The 21594-nt window shown below is 39.3% G+C and overlaps 1 protein-coding gene across 1 annotated transcript in view; it reads left to right on the top strand.

Moving 5' to 3' along the window:
- Positions 1 to 1207: 1207 nt before the first annotated feature.
- Positions 1208 to 21594, top strand: part of XKR6 (XK related 6) — a 501357-nt gene continuing 480970 nt past the window's right edge. Inside the window, exon 1 of the mRNA XM_004382202.2 lies at positions 1208 to 1974. Within this exon, the coding sequence (XP_004382259.1) occupies positions 1229 to 1974 (746 nt within the window). The 5' untranslated portion in view covers positions 1208 to 1228. The remainder of the gene's footprint in view (positions 1975 to 21594) is intronic.

The raw sequence follows: 21594 nt of genomic DNA, 5'->3' as shown, positions 1-21594 counted from the left end.
GCTTCACTTTTGTAATTTGTTTTCCAACTTTAAGTAGTGTACCCTACACCTATTTTAATGATTTAGCACGTTGATAACATTTTCACTTACTTAAAGTTATGTTTGCTGACAGAGCCTTAGCACCAGAAGAAAATTCTAAAAGGCAATCCTTACATTTTCAAATAGCCTGAACAATTAATTGATATAGCTTAAATCCTGGCTAGTTCTGAATTTCCTAAATTAAGGTCCAGGAGTTTTAAAACTGCATCCTCAAAAAAAGTAAAGATGGAAGAAATACATTTCAATACCAAAGAAAATATACTCAAGGTCACAATACACCAGTTCAATCCTCACTCTGACATTTACGACATAATCAGGCTAATTTTTAACTGGATTTTGCCTGGGGTTTTCTTAAGGTAATAGTGTAAACTTTATTATAAAAGATGACGAAGTTGTCAGTGACAAAAAAGATAAAGGGGTCAACAGAAAAGAGAGATATTTAAATAGAAGTGAGAACTTGTAAATTGTTTGTGGGAATCTAAACTGATATGTAATTTTTACAGACCTTCAAAAGAAGATAAGAATAAGAGAGAATTTTTAAAGAAAAGAAACAGCCAAAGAAATGAGACACAGCCATTTTGGAGGGGGTGTCTAACTACACAATGAGGTCATCCTATCTTCCGGAAGTGACACGTAATCACCTGCTCTGCACTAGCTCCGCCCCTTCCCTCAGAGGTCCCGCCTCTCTGCCAGCAGCCGGGAGGGTGTTAGGGGGCGTTTCTCCAAGAGGAAAGCTGTGAGCTGCGACGCTGAGGAAGGGGAGCCCAAAACGTCTGGCACTGCCCCCTCCAGGCATCACTTTGGACCACCTCACTCGGGCCAGCGGGATTCTGAAACGCCGAGGGGTCAACCTGATGGGTTTCGGGGTCAACGGAAGAGGGGAAAGGGAGCCCTGGCGGGGAGAACCCCCCGGTCCCCCGCCCAGCAGCTGAAGCACAGGAAAGCGGCCATCTTGGCCGGGAGGATAGGGCTGGGGAACTGCGGGCGCCGTGCGATTGGGGGGCTCGCCCGGAAGTGACGCCAACTACCCGGAAGCGGAGGGGGTTCCCTGACCCACTCCCCCCTCATTCGTTTGCTCCCCCGCTTCCTCCCCGCCCCCCATCCTCTCCATTCGTTTCCCCCCCCCGTTCCCTGCTTTCTTCCCCCCCTTTCCCTCCCCCCAACCTCCGGAGCTGGGAAGACAGTCAAGATGGCGGCGAAATCCGATGGCGGTGGTGTGGGGGTGGGCTTCGCCCAGCTGCACAACCTGGACGAGGCAGTGGGCAGCGGCGGCGAGGAGGACGGGGAGCCCGGGGGAGGCGGTTGTGGCGGCGGCGACGGCAGCGACCCCGGCGAGAGCAGCTCGCTCCACATCTGCCACTGCTGCAACACCTCCTCGTGCTACTGGGGCTGCCGCTCAGCCTGCCTGCGCTCCCTCCTGGGCAAGAAGCCGCGCCGCAGCGCCGCCGCCTCGGTCGCCGACGGGGGGGACCAGCTGCCGTCGGCCGGGGCCGGGCGCCACCAACCGACGCCTTCATCTGCGCAGCCCCAGCTGCCGCCGCCGCAAGTGGAGCGGCCGTGGCTCGATTGCCTGTGGATCGTGCTGGCGCTGCTGGTCTTCTTCGGGGACGTGGGCACCGACCTGTGGCTGGCCCTCGACTACTACAGCAAGGGCGACTATGGCTTTTTCGGGCTGACCCTCTTCTTTGTGCTGGTGCCGTCGCTGCTGGTGCAGAGCCTGAGTTTCCGTTGGTTCGTGCAGGACTACACGGGCGGCGGACTGGGCGCTGTGGAGGGGCTCAGCAGCCGGGGCCCCCCCATGATGGGGGCCGGCTATGGGCATGGCGCCGTCCGTGGCGGGGTCTCAGCCACGCCGGGGGCGCAGCGCCTGTGCCGTCTCTCCGTGTGGATCTGGCAGGCCGTCATCCACCTGCTGCAGATGGGGCAGGTGTGGAGGTAAGAGCACTGCGGGGGTGGGGGCGGGGGCTTGGCGCGCAGGCCCTGCGGAGGGGCCCCGCGTGCCAGCTGGAGCCCTTCAGAGAGCGCGCTGTCCTCGATTTGCTGCTAAGGTCCCTCAGACGAGTCTTTCCCGGGGTCTTGAAGGATGGATATGCCTTGCACTTCCCTTCGCGTCTCAAAAAGACTCGTTTTATCGGTATCCCTGGCCACGCCTTTTGGCCCAGGGAGGCCTGAAGTCCCGCTGTTCGTCTGTCTTCATCTCTGGTTCGCGCTTAGCGTAGACCCTGCCTCATCTTTTCTCTGCCCTCCATCTATGTACATTTCTCTACATTCTGGTTGTCCCTTTCCCTATAATCGGCCGTTAGCGCTTTTTATCTGCACGCCAGCTCGTGTCCTGAGGGGAACCTTTTTTCTTCCATCCGGTTTGCACTCTGTTTTGTGAGACATCTTCTCCTGTTTTCTCTGTGTACTGGCCTATGTGGGGCCCTGTGGAAAAACCCTTGCTAGCCTCTCCTTTTAGTACTCCTTGATCCCACGCCCCTCCCCCTCTTTCCTGCAATCCTAGCCCTTGCAAATGACTAAGCCGCTGTCCTCCTTGAAGGAAAATGACTTTTTTGCCGAATTAAAAGTACCTTTTTGTTAATGGTAGGTAAAATTGTGTAGTATGTGATTGGTGTAAGCGTTTGTTTAACTCTCACCTCCAGAAAAATCAGTTACCCGCTTGGACACCCATTCTGGTGGAACATTGTTTTTGGTAGCCAGGCTAGTGCTTAGGTGATTGATATTTACGCCAGACTTAGGGTTGGCTTTGCAGCCCTTTCCCCTTTTGTAAGTTTCCGTAGTACCAATTGATTCTCTCAAAAACCACTTGCCACCGAACGGAGTTCTCCTTGCCATGAGCCCTGACTCAACTACGGAAATGAGGCCATTAAAACCATAGCAAATCTGTGCTCTCCAAATGAAATCAGCCTAGTGTATTCTGGAAACAATGAGTGATAGGTAAGAGCATTTGCAAGAGAAAAAAATCTTATTGTAGATAAATCACATAGGGAAGAGCAGTTAGGTATATTGTTTCTGTGAGAAGACATTTTGCTTAGGCTACCCTCGCTCCTACCTGCACTTAGATTTTAGGCGCTTAGTATTTCAGTAAACTGGGAAGTAAAGTTCATTGTTACTTGAATTGTTTATACAGATCTTTATCCGGAATTTTAAAAAAGTTTCAGGAAGCATGGGATTGAATTAAGTCAAATAATGTAAATGGATGCAAGAACTTGGTCTTACCGAATTTACATGCAAATTAAGCGTAGGGGGAGTGTCAGTGGTTCTTGATTTTCCTGGTCCTTACAGAGTTGTTTACCGGTGCTTCTAGATTGAACTAAGCAGTCTTTTTTCTAGCTGCATTTGTCTGCAGATAATTTGTTTTCTGCTAGTAAATCTTTAAGGAGAAGAGGCATAAAATAGAAAAAAGGCTAGTTTATTAACTATTATGAATGTAGCTTGGGTTCAAATAAAATTTTGAAATAAGTTTTGAGTTTGAAAATATAAAGTAAAGACACCCTCAGGCACCCAAATCCATACCAAATGAAAGGTAGTGTGTTTGATATTGAGGAGGCTTTTTTTTGGTCTCTGCAAGTTGGTAAAATGCAAAAGAATGAAGGGAGAGAGAGTCAGGACAGTACGGAAAAGAAAGATTTTCAAATATGAAGGAAATTTAATAGCCTGTATTTAATAAGTAGGTTTCTAAATGAAGAAGACCAAGTCACTTGTCTTCATGTTTTAGACTCCTAAGAAGTGCGGCCAGTAAAAAAATGATTGTGCCAGGTTCACATTCTTGAGAGAATAGTTCGTTATGTAATCCATCCTAGACACTTAGTAGTAAACTTTCGGGACCTAATAAAATTGGAGTTCAGTTTCACAAGTTTTTTAGGCTGAATACTTTTCCCCCCATTCACCTAAACCTAAATTGTATTTGGGCAAAGTAGAAGTACAGATTTTGCAACAAACTGAAAAATGCAGTTTTAAGAATACTTAAATTTAGTTCTTATAGTTGTTTAAATAGGGCAATGTATTGTTTTTCCTCATCTTCACTTAACTTTCAAGGTTTGCTTTGGTATATATGTATTAAAAAAGGATGCCTGTGATTTTACTACATCAGAATTTTTTTCAGGGTTTTTTTTCTGATTGGAATATATCTCTAAGTATTTCATAAAGTGTTAAAAGACATATGAATTCATCTAAGTTATTTATTTTAATATAGCTATACTGCAAAAGAAATATTTACTGAGGAATTTTTTTTTCCAGTAGGCTGATTTACGCTTGAAATATTCCAGCAAGTCTGCTCTTCTAATGCCTGCTAGGCATGTTGCTTATATTGATGTCATTCATATGTATAAGCTTTGGGGAAAGGCTTTTATGCTTTTCTTGTTTTAATCTTTTGCCAACAATTACTTTTCGGTGTGTATAAAGACACATCATCTCAGTTTTTTACTGCAGATCTTTTGGAGGTACAGTTGTTCCTTTAATCATATTCACTACTTAAATTTTCTATTTCTTGTGGTCATTTGACATAGTGGTTGAGGTCTAGGAGTTATATCATTTGATTCTGGCCACATTTCTAAGAAAAGGTGTCAGTGAAGTTGTACGTTGTCAAAACTGATTTCATTAAACCATGAATACCTGTCTCTTCACATTTTTTTTTTCTTTTTAAGTGTAAAATTATTTGACTCTTGCTTGGAAAAAGCACAGTGCTTATTTGAGAAAATTTAGTTTCTCTTGATATTAAGATTTTATACTTCTGTACATGTTGCTTTCCTGTTAAGAAGGCAAATAGTTAACATCTCTTTCACCAAATGACTATACAGAATGTAAGAAAAGTATTTTTGGCTGGGCCAGAATTGGAGCACGGAAGAGTAGTTGCATGTAGAATAATTTGGTATCACAAATCTCCTTTTGCAGAGCACTACTGTGTGATTAAGGTCTGTCTAATACATTATTACCCTCACTAACCAAAAAAAAAAGAAAAAAATAACCCGTTGCTATCAAGTGAATTCTAACTCATAGTGACTCTATAGGACAGAGGAGTAGAACTGCCCCATAGGGTTTCCAAGGCTGTAATCTTTACGGAAGCTGACTGTCACATCTTTCTCCTGCCGAGAAGCTGGTGGGTTTGAATTGCTTATTGGCTGTCAGCTGAGCAGTTTAACCACTGCACCACCAGGGCTCCTTTTACCCTCACTAAACTTGTCACTGAGTTGATTCTGACTCAGCGTCCCTATAGGATAGGGTAGAAGTGCCCCACAGGGTTTCCAGGGAGCAGCTGGTGGATTTGAACTACCAGCTTTTTGGTTAGCAGGCAAGCTCTTAACCGCTCTGCTACCAGGGCTCCTTACCTTCGCTTGTTACTTAAAATGTAAGTTACTTTATAGACTTACCTGCTCAATTTTTTTCAGGTGCTTTTCCCAGGGATAGTAGGTAGTCACGCCAGGAATATGAGGCACACCAGGCTTCAGTGTAGTACAATGTGTTGTCATGAGAAAGTGAGATCATTTTCTTGGAGGGTTTGACATTAGGAACGGTTTGAGTTCATTTGAGGAGCACTCGTGGCACAGTGGTTAAGTGCTTGGCTGCTAACTGAAAGGTCGGCATTTCGAACCCACTAGCTGTTTGCATATTTCATTGTTTATGTAAGTGTTTTTCTTCAATATATTGTCTTTGCTTTTGTGTTACCTTTAGAGGGCACTTAGTGTGTTGACAGTTCTCTTCAGTCAAGAAGCAACAGTTCTTTAAAATTTTATCTGACATTAGGATGCCATAGTCAAATCATTAATCTTCCTTTTATTTATTTTTGTGTGTTTGTACTGTTCTATTTTACAAGGGAAAGAGAAATTTATTTAAATTCCTAATAGTATTTGCCATTTTAAGTGAACAATCAGTTGTCCTTTATATTGGGAGATGGGATGGGGTAGAAGAATGCTATCAAAGGGATACAAAAGAAAAAAGCATTTCACAGTTTATAACTGTGCCATCAATTTACGAACAGCTGTAAAGCTTGGTTTTAGCATTTTCTCTGTTTCTAGGCTTTAGTATAATAATGGTTGCACTACAGGTGTCTATATGATTAGCAGCAAATGTTCATGGACTGGTGAAGATACTTTTTAAAATTAACACCCCCCCATATGTAGATGATACATGGTATATTTTGGGACTTCTGTTCGTGTTGAATATTTTAATGTTTCTTAACTCTGACTGAGAGTAGAATCTACTCTGCAGCTTTTAAAAAATAGAAATGCCAGAGCACTGCTGGACCTGCTGAAGAAAAATTCCAGAGTGGGGCCCAAGCAGTTATATTTTTAGGAGCTCCAAAGGTAATCGCATGGACAGCTAGTGTTGAGAAGCATTTTTAGAACTAGGTTTCAGGCTTATTCCATTTGGAGATTGTTCTTAGTAAATATAATGGGCCTATTTGGAAAGGAATGATTTGATCTTACGAAGTTTTGTCCCTGGACAACACCGTAACGAAACAACTTTACTTTAGAAATGTGAATGTATAAAAGTACTTGGAGCTATCTCAAGTGTATACACGTAGGATTTCTTATTTCTTTGAGCCCAAATATACATCTCATTCTAAAAGAATTCTCAAATTCATAGCTGTTTTCATTAAATGTAGTTTACTTCTTTGCCTCTGAAATGATACAAATAATACTTCTAATAATTATGTTGCATGTAGAAGGTATAATAATTCTGCTTAATTTTGAAATGATTCTCTTGAGTAGACTGGAGGTAAACTTAACTAGGATTATGAAAGGTATTGGACTAAGTTATCTGTAATGCGCTAACTTCAAGATTTTGTAATTTAAAAATGGTAATGTTACCTTACAAATAAGGAAATTCATTTATGTGGGCCAGGGTACTGGTTGGTCATAGTCATATTAAAAAGATGGTATGTATTTATTTGTGTTTGTGTGTGTGTACGTGCGCATGTAGAGGCCATATGTGCTTAGTACTGGGTGGGAATCTCAATACTGTAAAAATATCTCTTTTTTTGCATTTTAATCCATAAATTTAATGTAGTTCTGGTTAAAAAGAAAGTGGGATTTTTTTTTCCAATTTTTTTTTTTTTTATTGTACTTCAGATGAAGGCTTACAGAACAAATAGTTTCTTATGAAACAGTAGTACACATATTGTTTTATGACATTGGTTAACAACCCCACAACATGTCAACCCTCTAACTTCTCAACCTTTTTTTTTGGTGAAAATACACATAGCCAAAGATACACCATTTCAAAAATTTCTACATGCACACTTCAGTGACATTGACTATGCTCTTCCAATTGTGCTGTTATTCTCACTTAAGATGAAGGCTTACAGAACAAAATAGTTTCTCATTTAACAGTTACTACACATGTTGCCCTATGACAATGGTTAACAATCTCACAACACATCAACACTATCCTTACTCAACCTTGGGTTCCCTATCACCAGCTTTCTTGTCCCCTTCTGCTTCTTGCGCTTGTCAATGGACTGCTGTACCTCACTAGTCTCATTTGGTTTTACGGGGCTGTCCACTCCCAGGCTGAATGGTGAACCTCGGAGATAACTTCACCACTGAGCTAAAAGGGTGTCTGGGGGCCATACTCTCGGGATTTCTCCAGTCTCCTTGAGGCCAGTAAATCTGGTCTTTTTTTTTGTGGGTTAGAATTATGTTCTACATCCTTCTCCAGCTCTGTTCAGAACCCTCTGTTGTGATCCTGGTCGGAGCAGTCAGTGGTGGTAGCCGGGCACCATCTAGCTGTACTGGACTCAGTCCGGTGGAGGCCTTGGTAGCTGTGGACAATTAGTCCTTCGGACTGATCTTTTCCTTGTATCCTGTTCTCTTCATTCCCCCTTGCTCCCGAAGGGGTGAGACCAGTGGAGTATCTTAGATGGCCGCTCACAGGCTTTTAAGACCCCAGACACTACTCACCAAGGTAGAATGTAGAGCATTGTCTTTATAAGTTGTGTCATGCCAGTTGAGCTAGATGTTCCCCGAGACCATGGTCCCCAGAGCCCTCCGCCCAGCAGTTCAGTCCCTCAGGGAATTTGGATGTGTCTATGGGGCTTCCATGACCTTTCCTTGTACAAGTTGTGCTAGTTTCCAGTGGGATTTTTTTGAGGGAGAACTTGAAAAATAAATCTGAGAAAAGTGAATATGTTTGAGTAGCCAAAAACACTTTGACAAAGAAAAATGTTGAGACTTACTCTGCAGAAATCTACATGTTATAAGGTGACAGTGTGGCTCTGGCAGAGGAATAAGCAAACAGGTAGTGAAGCAGAGTAAAAACTCTGGATTGATGTGTTTATGACAATTTACTATGTGGGAGTCCCTGCGTGGTGCACACGGTAAGCACTCAGCTACTAACTGAAAGGTTGGTGGTTTGAATCCACCTGGAGATGCCTCCGAAGAAAGGCCTGCCAATCTCCTTCCAAACAGCAGAGTCATAGTGAGGGTCACTTTGAGTCCACGGCAATGGGTTTGGTTTTAGTGAGGGTAACGAGCACTCTTCCCCCCCACCGGCCTTGTGGGGGGGGGGGGAAGGTGATTTGTTGGTCGACCTCGAGTAGGGGGTTGCAGGCTGGCCTCTTCTGGTGCCCCCTTGGGCTTGTGCCCAGGGGCAAATGTCCCCCTTAACTCACCACCCCCACCCCCGATATGCCTCTGCCAAAAAGTCACAGCCATGAAAACCCTGTGGAGCACTCTGAAACACGTGGAGTCTCCATGAGTCGGAATCATCTAGACAGCAGGTTTTGTTTTTGTTTTGTGTAAAGGTGGTATTTTAAATTTGTGAGTGGAGAAAGAATGATTTGATAAATGATATTGGAGCAATTGATTACCCAACTGGGAAAAAAAGATAGATTTCTACCTTACATAAAAAAACTCTAAAGGGATTAAAGATTTAAACAAAATATTAAACTCTAAAAACACTAGAAGAAAATGTCAGATAATGATTTAATAAACTTAGTGATCAGGACCTTTTGATACTATCAGAAAAAAAATCGACACATTTTGTAAACTTTATGTAAAGGTCAATCAGTCAGGCTTATGTAATGGATACATTTTTGGACTGTTGGAAAAATTTTATGGGATGCAAGAAGAAAAACTGTCTCAAACGTTGCCATTTTTGCCATGGGATAGTTTGCTTTACAGTGTTTTCTCTGTAAACAAGTTTGTGGCTAAAAATTTAGTTCACTCCCTATGGTGTCCTATTTACCTAGTTTCTTCTAGTCAGAAATTCTAGGTTTCTTATTTTGCTTTAAAGAGTTAAACTTTAAAAAAGTATATATGAAAATAGTCTCATTTAAAAAGTTCAGTGATGTCTGACTCTTGCCTAAGGCAATCGACTATTTACTACTGTTGCAGACATTGGGGGAAAAGAAAGGCAGGCACAGGACAGCCTGGTGTAAAGGGAACATCGGAGTTAAGAAATTAGGTTTATCACCCTGCCTGCAGTTTATCAGATGTTTATAATTCAGCAAGTTACAAAAAACCTCTGCTTTCAATTTCTTCCTATTTATCAGGTAAGGACTTAAATTGATTGCTCTTTAAGGTGATTTCAGTTTTTAAAAGTCCCTCATGCTATAAGTGTTAGTACTCTGAAGATGATTTTAAACACAGAATTTCAGACTCTGGTGTGAACAATTACAGTATTTTTAGAACAGGTACATAGTTACCCAGGAACTGCTTTGAAGGGCAGAGTTCTAAGTCCCAGCATGTGTTATTTTATTATTTAAGTTTTAAAAAATTATGTTTAGTTTTTAGCTACTCATAGGGGCATTTTATATATCTCACTATTTAAGTTAAAACTTATAGCAAATTAGACTTTCTGAGAAATGTGATATGCTGATTTTCAGCTGATGTTATGCATTTGCAATTTCAGCTAAAATTAAGCTATTTTAAAGTTGTTTTTATGTCATATTATGTTTTAAATTTTTATTAGATTAAGCTAAAGCAGTGCATGTATTTTTGTTCAATACATTTTATTTTTCTATATGAGCTGCATGTTTTGGAGGTTTTTCTGAATTGTTTGGCAAGATTAATTTATTGGGGAAAATCTCAAAATCATGTACTGCATTTTATTGTTTGGTATGTGTTCTGTAACTTTGAAAAGTTAGTGTTGTTTGTGATTTTTTTTTTTAATAATAGTTTCCATGTCATTTGTGAGTTTTAAGAACTAATTCTGTTAATTGATTTTTTAAATTTAGATTAAAGTATAAGTTCCTTTTTGGTTTGAGTATATTGAATTTTTGGGAAAGATCAGATTTGCTTGGAGGATTCAGTGTATGTTGTTACAGTGATTTTAATATATTTCTACATAAAATTCAACTTTAGATTTTTCTTTTCTATATGTCAGTGTGGTTAGATGTTGGTATATTGCATTATTTTAATAAACTTTAAAATAAACTACAGTATGCTAAGGTGTTTTACATATCCCTAACAAAGTTTCCTCTTGCATATCCCTTTTATCCTGAAATATCAAACAATTGGTTTTAAAAATAATTTTTGTTATGAATGAGATATATATATATATATATATATAATCAAGAGGAAGCAGTTTGTGTTTTATCTTGGCCATTAATTTGTAGAACATGGGCTCTGTGCTCATCACTCATTTCTAGGAAGAAATTTGAGTATTCAGTTCGTGGAAAAGTAAACACAACAATTTTCTTCACAGTACTCTTAGAAAGAAGTGGAGCTGATAATTATTATTCACCCTGGCCAAATGCTCTCAAAGAATCATAGGTGCATAAAGTAGAAGCTTTCTCCTTCAGCATAATCCCCTCATTTCACCCCACCTTAGGTGTACTGGACAAATGAGGAAAGATAGCAAAGAGGAAGAAGACACTAAATCTACGGCTTTGCAGGCCTTATGAAGGGGAAGCCAGCCAATAAAATAGAGCTGGCAGGAAAATGAACGCAAACCTTCCCAGAGAGCAGACATACTCTACCTTCTCTCCTCGCTGTGTTTCAGTGTGGTCAGAGAACCTCCTGTCTCAGATAGCCCATGGGACTTGTTAAAATGCACATTCCCAGGGTCTTACTACAGACTTAAGGAATCAGAGCCATAGGGAGTTAGGGTAGGGAATGTGTATTTTCTGCTTAATCTTTATTATGGAGGTTTGTAAGCATACAGAGAGGTAGAAAGAGGGGTAAACACCTGTGACGATCCACCTGGATTTATTCATTGTTAACGTAGATAGCTAGATAGTTTTATCTGTTTATGTGTATGTGTTTACATATGTTTAACTGCTAAATACTTCACCTCAACTACTGAATAATTAGAATAATTCTTCATAACTACATTATTACATCTAAGAAAATTAACAATAACTTCATCAAATCATTTAATATCTGCTTCATATTCAGATTTTCCCAGTTGTCCCCAAGAATGTCTTTTATTGTTTTTTTCCCCTTCCAAGTAGGATTTAATCAAGGTTCATGCATGGCATTTATGTTTTTTAAAATTTAGAACAAATCGCCCACTTTTTTTTCTCTTGCAAGATTGATGTTTTTTAAGGAGTCCAGGCCAGTTCTGTTGTATGTTTCCATATTCTGGATTGCCTAGTTGTTTCCTGCAGGTGTCGTTTGTCTTCTGTATTTCTGGTAAACTTGAAATTGCATCTAGGTGCTTGATTATATTTAGACTAAATGTTTTTGTCAAAAGTACTGCTTTCTATTTCATATTTGCATCATATCATTAGACACATGATACCAGGTTTGTACCACTCTTAGTAATGTTTTATCTCCTGGTTAAGGTTGTGACTGCCTGATTTCTCCAAATAAAGGTAGATCTTCCACTTGGTGATTAGTAAGCAACTCTGGGGGTAATACTTTGGTAATAGTTGAATGTCCTGTTTCCTAGCAACCTTTCACTTAATGGTTTTAGTATCCATTGGCAATCCTTGCCTGACTCAATTATTAAATTGTTGATAGAGGGTGGGATTTGTATTTTAAACAAGTTCACTAATGATTCTTATTGCTTCTAAAGTTTGAAAGCCATTGCTTTATTGGAATCAGGAGCTGAGAGTAAAAATAAAAAAAATCTGTCCTGGAGAAGCTACTACAATGAATCTAGGCACTGGTAGATTTTGAGTGGGTTGTAGTAAACAGCTGATGAGTTTAAACTTTATGCTAGTTTTAAAGGAACAAAGATAAGTAAACTATGCCTCATGTGTCCCATAATTCCTAGTTTAGTGTTAGAGAAGACATGTATGTAATAATTACAATAAAATGAGGTAATTGCCAATAGAAGTACATATAACATATTAGAATGTACGATAAAATTAAAGGAGAGTGGAGGAGACAGAGAAATTACTAACAGGAGAAAAGAAAGTACTGAAAATTCTGTTTTTACTTATTGTCTCATTTAGTTTTCACAAGTTTTTTATGCTCAATATACAGATGAAGCTGTTGGAGAGGTTAAGTAACCTGTTAAGTCACTGGTAGATGGTGGAGGAAGGTTTTGAAGTCAGATCTCACTGACGGCAAAATTTGTGCCGTTTTCTACATCAGGCTTCTTGTGGAGTGATCAGGAAGTTCTTGCCCTCACTACTTGAATGCCCTGGTAACAGAGCTATGGGCAGACAGAACTACTTTGTTTTACTTTGGGACTTGCTGTTCTGGCTTTTTATAAGTGGAGGAATGATATTCTTGAACTACTGGAGCCCCTTGGTATACAGCCTGAGGTTTTTGAGACCTCTGATTTCTACTCTAATGTATTAAACCTGCAGAGAACAGGGTAGGCTTTTGACTATTTTAGTTGATTGTAATTACTAATGTATTTCAAACAATTGTGTACGACTGGGTCTGTGTCCTTAGGAAATTATTTTCACCCCATTCCCTTTCTCGGGGTAAATGCACCCCCGAACCCTGTGATTTCTGCATTACAGAAAGGAATATATAGGGTTAATGACACTTGGCCACTGTTTATCCCTGCAGGTCTCACCTAAATGCTACACCCATATGTTGGTTCTGCGTTGACTCGTTGGAAATATTGAAAGCAGTAGCTCTGTCCTTAAGATTATAAATCAGTTGTTTCCAAACCTTGGTTGTGCATCAGAGTCACCTGGGGAGACAAGTATTTGGGTTCTACCATAAGAGATTAAGGATCCCTGGTGGCACAGTGGTTAAGTGCTGGGCTGCTAACTAAAAGGTTGGCAGTTTGAACCCACCAGCCACTCCACAGAAGAAAGATGTGACAGTCTGCTTCCATAAAGATTACAGCATTGGAAACTGTATGTGGCAGGTCTGCTCTTTTCTGTGGGTCACTGTGAGTCAGAATTGACTTGAAGGTAACGGGTTTTATAAGAGATTATGATCTAGTAGGTCTGGGGTGGGCCTGGAATTTATATATTTTAAAACTTATGTTTTCAGAAAGTTCCCCAAGCAGTGCACAGACAGGGATGAGAACCATAGCTGTATGGGCTGATTTTTACCAAGATTTACAGTGGTAGTTCTTAAGGAGAGGAGTGTATATTAGACTCACTTGTGAAATTTTTTTTGTAAACATAAAAACCAAAAAACCAAACCTGTTGCTGCGATTGAGTCGATTCTGACTCATAGTGACCCTATAGGACAGAGTAGAACTGCCTCATAGAGTTTCCAAGGAACGCCTGGTGGATTCGAACTGCTGACCTTTTGGTTAGCAGCCATACCACTTAACTACTACACCACCAGGGTTTACATAAGCCCTATGCATATCAGATTTAGAGGAGTGGAATGTGCAAAAGAAGGTTGGTAGATGATTTTAATGACCACCAATATTTAAATACTCTCTCATCTGACTTTTAGCTGGACTGAGTTGGAGAAAAGTATTAATCAAATAATTGTTCTGTGTACTAAAGATTTAGGATACTGTAAAAACATTTAATGTAAAAATTTCTTTTTGTACTTTAGATGACAGTTTACAGAGCAAACTAGCTTCTTATTAAACAATTAGTACCCATGTTGTTTTGTGACATTGGTTACCAACCCCACAGCATGTCAGTCCGCTCCTGTTTCCACCTTGGGTTCCCTATTACCAGCTTTCCTGTCCCCTCCTGCCTTCTAGTCTTTGCCCCTGGGCTGATGTGCCCCTTTAGTCTCGTTTTGTTTTATGGGCCTGTCTAATCTTTGGCTGAAGGGTGAACCTCAGGAATGACTTCATTACTGAGCTAAAAGGGTGTCTGGGTAATGTAAAAACATTAAAACTATATCAAATATAATTGAATATCCCTTTGAGTCAGAAGTTTATTTGGAAGTTTGCAGTACTTCAAGTCATTATTTTGAGCAGAAATGATCACTGTTGGTGCTCAGAAGTACAAGATTAGAGGTGTTTTATTGCATTGAGAAAATTGATATTCAATCTAGAGTGAATTTAGTGTCTCAAATTTTCAGAAATGTTATATTTATTGAAATTAGTGCCAAGGATTGGATTCCTAAAAAATACTGGTGAATGGAAGGGGAGAGGTGATCTAATAGGTATTAAATGGGTGTCTTTAGAGGCAGGATGAAGGGGGCTGGGAAGAAAAATGGTTTAACTAAATTTTGTTTGATAGGTTTATCAAGGAGATAGCCAGGATATGGGTCATACAATGTTTTACTATATTACTCTGCGCTGGTAAGATATTTGTACAGTGGATCAGCAAGCACCCCTAAAATCTATACACACACAAATACCTCATCCCTTTGAGCTCTGTGTAGAAATGTGCTATGGTGGTAGTGAGATAGATAATCAGAGAACCTTGTAACAGGGAAACTCAGTGTCAGAAATCCTAAGAGAGGAAATGGCTGGCAAAGATGAGACACTGGTGTGTGGGTATGCACAGTGCTGAGTGGGTTGAATGCTATGTTAATTGATGATTCTGGGTAAAAATGAGCAAAAAATCCAAACTTGTCATTTTGCTTGGTCATAAGGAATTGAAGCTTTTGAGTACATATTCAGCTAAGTGGTAGGTATAAATAACCCTGTGTATTTAGGATGCTGCCATTTTGCCTTCTGTAAAGCAGTTTTCATCAAAGCTGTCTCTGAAAGAAAAGATTATGCCTTCTAATAAAGACATTATAGATTCAAAATTTAAGGAATCTCAAGTATTTTTGGTTAGACCCAGTAGGTGTTGGTATGCCTTTGGATCAGAAGAAAAAAGAAGCTACACAAAGGACTCATTACTCAGTTTGCAGATTCAACGAAAGTTGTCAAAATCAACCTAAAGTTAAAAGCAGTTCCATTATAAATTTGGAAAAATAATAGATTTGTAACATTTGTGACTGTGTTTGGGGTTTACACTGTTTGATGGGAACCACATGATAATTTAGGTAGTTTTTGAGATGTAATTTGGGAAGGGAAGGGTGTCTCATAAGGCCTTTATAATTAAATGAAATATTTGTCAGGCATGTTACAAGAGTTTGAATGGGGTCCATGAGGCTGGAGTGTGTCATTTAGCTTATTGCTTGGCCTTTGCAACTCACTATCTCAATTACTGGTGCACTCATATCTACTGTGGTGTGGTAATTAAATACGTGTTCCTGAAACACCTCATTTTGCAAAATCACACGTTAAAAATAACAGCACTACGGAAAAATAGGATTAAGGCTGGCCTGGTGGCACAGTGGTTAAGTGCTTGGCTACTAACTGAAAGGTTGGCAGTTTGCACCCACTCAGCAGCACTATGGGCGAAAGACCTGGTGATCTGTTCCTGTAAAGATTAGAGCCTAGAAAACCCTATAGGGCAGTTCTGCTCTGTCATATAGGGTCAGTATGAGTTGAAATGGTGCCTAAGAACAACTTAAAACTGTTTAACTTTGTAACCAGAGCACTAACAAAAACATTGACAGTGCAAATAAAAATTCTAGCATAGTTAACTTTCCATTGACAGTCGCATTCAGCATCACAGTCAGATGATTCTTACATGTTTTTATTCTATGATTTGTAGATCCTTGTAGATATTAGCTCTTCTATAGGCCAGTTTCACCAAAATTGAAAGCTCTGGTCGAAAGTGTAACCTTCATCTACACCCGCAGCGTCACTAGGTAGATTAATGTAGTGGAAAGCATAGCAGATATTGAAGCTACTAAATCAGCTACCCTCTACTTGTACGAATGGAAGGTACTTTGGTAAGACTTTCAGTCTTTTTCTTAAAGTCTTCATATTTTTTTCTAAGTCTTTCTCATCATTTGTGAAAAGTCTTGCCCTGGATAGCTTCAAAATATTAACAAGCTGGGAAAAAAATCACTTAAGTACCAACACTGCTTCCCTAATGCACTGTTGTCTTCCCATTTTGTCAGTCATGTGTGAGTCAATGTTACATAAACATGCATTGTAGCATAACTGACATGTTGAACCTGGTGGTGTCAACAGAAGATGCCAAGGTTCTGTTTTGGGAAGTTTTAGTTTTGGAGATACTACAGTGTTTCAGAGTTGAGTAAAATTTATTAATCTCATGCTCTGCTGGCCTTTACATTCACTAAAGAGTAAAACTAAAAATCGAAACTGCTGTCAAGTCAATTCCAACTCATAGGGATACCATAGGACAGAGTAGAACTGCCCCATAGGGTTTCCAAGAAGTGGCTGGTAGATTCCAACTGCTGACCTTCTGGTTAGCAGCCAAGTTCTTAACCTGTGCCACCAGGGATCCAAAAAGAGGGCCTATTTAATCCACTTTTAAATTTCGACTTTTGTAACTTAGTCATTGAATGGACTGTGATAATGTGTCAATACTACATCAGCACTTGAACTACATATGTGGAGCAGAAATGGTTTTGAATTTTGGTTCATTTGAAATGTAATTAATTGTGAGATTTTAAATTAAAATTCATCTCAACATACAATTAAAAAAAAAGCCAGTAACCAGTTGTCAAGGAAGACTGATGAGTAGAATAAACAGAAGGCTTTCAGCAATATAAACAATCTGTTTTCTTTTTCTTTTAATTTTAAGAATGATTGGGAGAACTTCCAAATTAAGTAGAAGTTAGTTAAATGTGAAAAACAGCAAATCTACATTGTGTGTGTCTGTGGCTATTAGTTTGTTTCCTCTATAACTGTAATAACAAAAATTCCGGTGGCTCAACACAGTGGAAATGTATACTGTGGATGCTTCTGGCTGATGGTGGATTTGACATCCTTTAGGGGCTCATCACCCTCAGCATCCAGCCTGTGGAAAGGAAACAGAAAATGGAGAAAGCATGACTGTTTCTTAAATGCCTTAGAAGTGACACACATCACTTCTGCTCACATTCTGTTGTCAAGAACTAGCCATATGACCATACCTACATCAAGGGTGTCTGGGAAGTATAGTTCCTGCCTGGGAAGTAGCTTTTTACCATGGAAGAAGGAGCTTGAATTTTGGTGGTCAAAGACTCAAAGAAATAATTTTGTGCTTTAACCAGGTACCCTCCAGATTAAGGGGTGTATGTGTGTGTGTGCATGAGCCTGCGTGTGTGTGTGTATATATATATATTTATGGAGCCCTGGTGGTGCAATGGTTAAGTGCTTGGCTGCTAACCTAAAGGTCAGAGGTTTAAACCCACTAGCCACTCTGTGGGAGAAAAGGCCTGACAATCTGTTCCCATAAAGATTGCAGCCTAGGAAACCCTATGGGGCAGCTCTACTCTATCATAGGGTTGCTATATGTAAAATGCTATCAATTAAAGTGTACGAGAGGCAATTTCTTTTTAAAACTTAGATTTGTGTTTTAATTCAGGAGTTGGCAAGCTTTTTTTGTAAAGAAATAGTTTAGGATTTGAGGGCCATAGTCTTTGTCACGTAGTCCCTCTTTAAAAATATAAAAGCAATTCTTAGCCTGAGGGTCTTACAAAAACAGTCTTAGCCTGTTTTTACTGGTTAGGTAGAACAGGTAACTATTTAAATTAACTTTTAAAAATGACTAATTTAAATCATATTAAGTGTGACTGATACTGTTGTTAGCTGCTGTTGAATCACTTCTGACTGATGGTGACCTCATATGTTAGAATAGAACTGCTCCATAGGATTTTTTTGGCTGTAATCTTTTTTTTTTTTTTAATTTTTTTTTATTGTACTTTAGATGAAGGTTTACAGAGCAAATTAGTTTCTCATTGAACAGTTAATACACATATTGTTTTGTGACATTAGTTGCCACCCCCATGACGTGTTAACACTCTCTCCTTCTTGACCTTGAGTTCCCCATTACCAGCTTTCCTGTCCCCTCCTGCCTTCTTGTCCTTGCCCCTGGACTGGTGTGCCCGTTTATTCTTGTTTTATTTTATGGGCCTGTCTAATCTTTGGCTGAAGGGTGAACCTCAGGAGTGACTTCAGTACTGAGTTAAAAGGGTATCTGGGGGCCATACTGTCAGGGTTTCTCCAGTTTCTGTCAGACAAGTAAGTCGGGTCTTTTTTTTGTTTTTGGTGAGTTAGAATTTTGTTCTACATTTTTTTCCAGCTCTGTCTGGGACCCTCTATTGTGATCTCTGTCAGAGCAGTCAGTGGTGGTAGCCAGGCACCATCTAGTTGTGCTGGTCTCAGTCTGGTTGGAGGCTGTGGTAGTTGTGGTCCATTAGTCCTTTGGACTAATCTTTCCCTTATGTCTTTGGTTTTCTTCATTCTCCCTTGCTCCAGATGGGGTGAGACCAGTGAAGTATTTTAGATGGCTGCTCACAAGCTTTTAAGACCCCAGATGCCACTTACCAAAGTAGGATGTGGAACATTTTCTTTGTAAACTATGTTATGCCAATTGAGCTAGATGTTCTTCGAGACCATGGTCCCCAGCCCTCAGCCCAGTAATTCAGCCTCTCAGGGAGTTTGGGTGTGTCTATGGAGCTTCCATGACCTTGCCTTGGACAAGTTGTGCTGGCTTCCCCAGTATTGTGTACTGTTTTACCCTTCACCAAAATTACCACTGATCTATTGTCGTTTCGTGTTTTTCCATCCCCACCCTTCCCCTCCCTCATAACCATCAAAGATGGTTTCTTTTTGTATGTAAACTTTTTATATGAGTTTTGATAATAGTGGTCTCATACAATATTGTCTTTTTGTGATTGACTTCTTTCACTCAGCAAAATGCGTTCCAGATTCATCCATTTTGTGAGATGTTTCATAGATTCATCATTGTTCTTTATTGTTGTGTAGTATTCCATTGTGTATATGTACCGTAGTTTATCTGTTCATCTGTTGATGGGCATCTAGGTTGTTTCCATCTTTTTACTGTTGTGAATAATGCTTCAGAGAACATGGGTGTGCATATGTCTATTTGTGTGACAGGTCTTATTTCTCTAGGATATATTGCTAGGAGTAGGATTCCTGGCTCATATGGTATTTCTGTTTCTATCTTTTTAAGGAAGCGCCATATCGTTTTTCCAAAATGGTTGTACCATTTTGCATTCCCACCAGCAGTGCATAAGAGTTCCAGTCTCCCTGCTCTTGGCTGTAATCTTAATGGAAGCAGATTGCCAGGTGTTTTCTTCCACGGAAATGCTGGGTAGGTTTGTACCACCAGTCTTTAGGTTCGCAGTGGAACACAAACCATTTCCACCACCGAGGGACTCGTACTAAATAATACTAAATTAAAATATATTGAAACAATACAACTAGAGTTTTAAATAACTTTCTCCAGATGAAATTTCATTAAGGTAAAACTAGACTTCATAAACTAAATAAAAATTATTGCGACTCTATATCTAAACCTTGTCAATGTTTCAAATCTTAAAAAAATCATTCATATAGTTAGGACAGTTTGGATTCTTGATTTGTGACCACAGCTCATGTAACTCTGACATAAATGTGGCCTATAGCGGATCTTATTGGATCCTGTTCCCCAGTAACCACCCCTGGAAGTGACTCCTTGTTCCTCATCTGTTTTTCGTACACACTACCAACCATATAACTTTTAAAAAGTCAAAATTCGTATGTAAATTTGGAAATTTACACTACAAGTTTACAACTGGCTGAATTCTCTGTTTGGCTTGTGTGTTAATAATCTCTACAGATGGACTAAAACCATTTAAAAATTCCTTATAAGAGTATTAAAATATCTAAATATGATTTAAATGTAAAACTGAGATTTAAAATGTCTTAATTAAAACTTGTCAGTATGTTTTATAAACCACACCCTTTGCCATCAAGTTGATTCCGACTCATAGTGACCCTATAACACAGAGTAGAACTGTTCCATAGAGTTTCCAAGGAGCAGCTGGTGAATTTGAACTGCCGACCTTTTGGTTAGCAGCCGAGCTCTTAACCACTGCACCACCAGGACTCCGTGTTTTGTAAGTTCTTATAAAAATCTGTAAAATATTTCAGAAATAGGTACCTACAACTCTAATATTCAAGTTTTTAAGGGTTGAGTGTTTCAAAATACCTGTTAATTCTGAATATTTACATTATATTTTCTGGTGTCCTTTTTTAAAAATAATATTTTATTGAGTTTTTGGTGAAAGTTTATACAGCAAGTTAGGTTCCCATTTGACAGTTTCCACACAAATTGTTCAGTGACATTAATTACATCTATCACAATGTGTCCACATTCTCTTTATGTTCAGTTTGTTCCACTTCCAGTACTCTAGTTTCCCTGCCCCCTTCTCATCTTTGCTTTTGAGTAATTGTTGAACTTTTGGTCTCATAGTGATGTTTTTAAGTAGGGCACTGATCTTACGGGTAATGTTCTTTATTTTGTGTGTCACTCTGTTATTTCGCTAAAAGGTGATCTCGGGACAGGCTCCGTTCCAAGTCATCTCGAGACTATGGTCCTAAGGCTTCAAACTTTTCCAGCGTTTTTTAATTGGCTTTTAAAAATTAGATCACTACAACATTAAAATAATAAGCATGTGTACTTATTTAGAGGCAGTTTAATAATTTAATTTCCACAATGTAGTATCACCACCAGTTGAGACTGGACCAGAGGTCTAGATGAGGATCCTTGTTTCTTAAAAAAGCCAAAATCTATGACCTGTCTGGCTAGTAGGTAATTAATATATTTTCAGACTATTGGTTATTAAGAAGTAAAACCGCAATTATAATTAGAAAGAAAACTATACACTGAAACCCTTGACAGAAACTGTAGGTCAGACATGCACTATCAGTGAGATAAAATTTTTTGTGTAATTTATCTTATTAATTTAATTGTAATACTTTTATTGTATTTGCTTATATTATCCAGTCTTTCCCAGGTTCCTCAACAGTATTCCATCTATTGTAGCCAAAGAATATTGCCCAGACTACAAACAGTCCTGACTCCCCAGTACTGTATAAATCCACGTTGGCCCTGTTGAGCTTGCTCAAAATAAATATTGTTGCATACATAACTTTTAAAAGTTAATAGTGCCACAAATGTTAAATGCTTTACGCTGTGTTTAAAAACCTTATTCACAAGCCTTTCCATTTTCTACTTGGGTGGCCTCCCCAAAAGTCTTAGTGGCCTTATGGTAACATAAATCAACAAAGAACTTAAGGACTTCTTCTTAAAACAAAATAAAAAATGAAAATTGCTTAATCTCACATTATAGTTAATCTTGATTATCACAGATGTAATCGTGAAAAATTTTTTTTTTTTTTTTAATATTTTATTGTACTTCAGGTGAAGGCTTACAGAACAGATAGTTTCCCATGTAACAGTAACACACATGCTGTTTTATG

Source organism: Trichechus manatus, unplaced genomic scaffold, assembly GCF_000243295.1.
Source record: "Trichechus manatus latirostris isolate Lorelei unplaced genomic scaffold, TriManLat1.0 scaffold00091, whole genome shotgun sequence".
Classification (NCBI taxonomy): domain Eukaryota; kingdom Metazoa; phylum Chordata; class Mammalia; order Sirenia; family Trichechidae; genus Trichechus; species Trichechus manatus.
The sequence above is the reverse complement of the archived record's forward strand: the minus strand, read 5'-3'. Positions and strand labels throughout refer to the sequence as shown.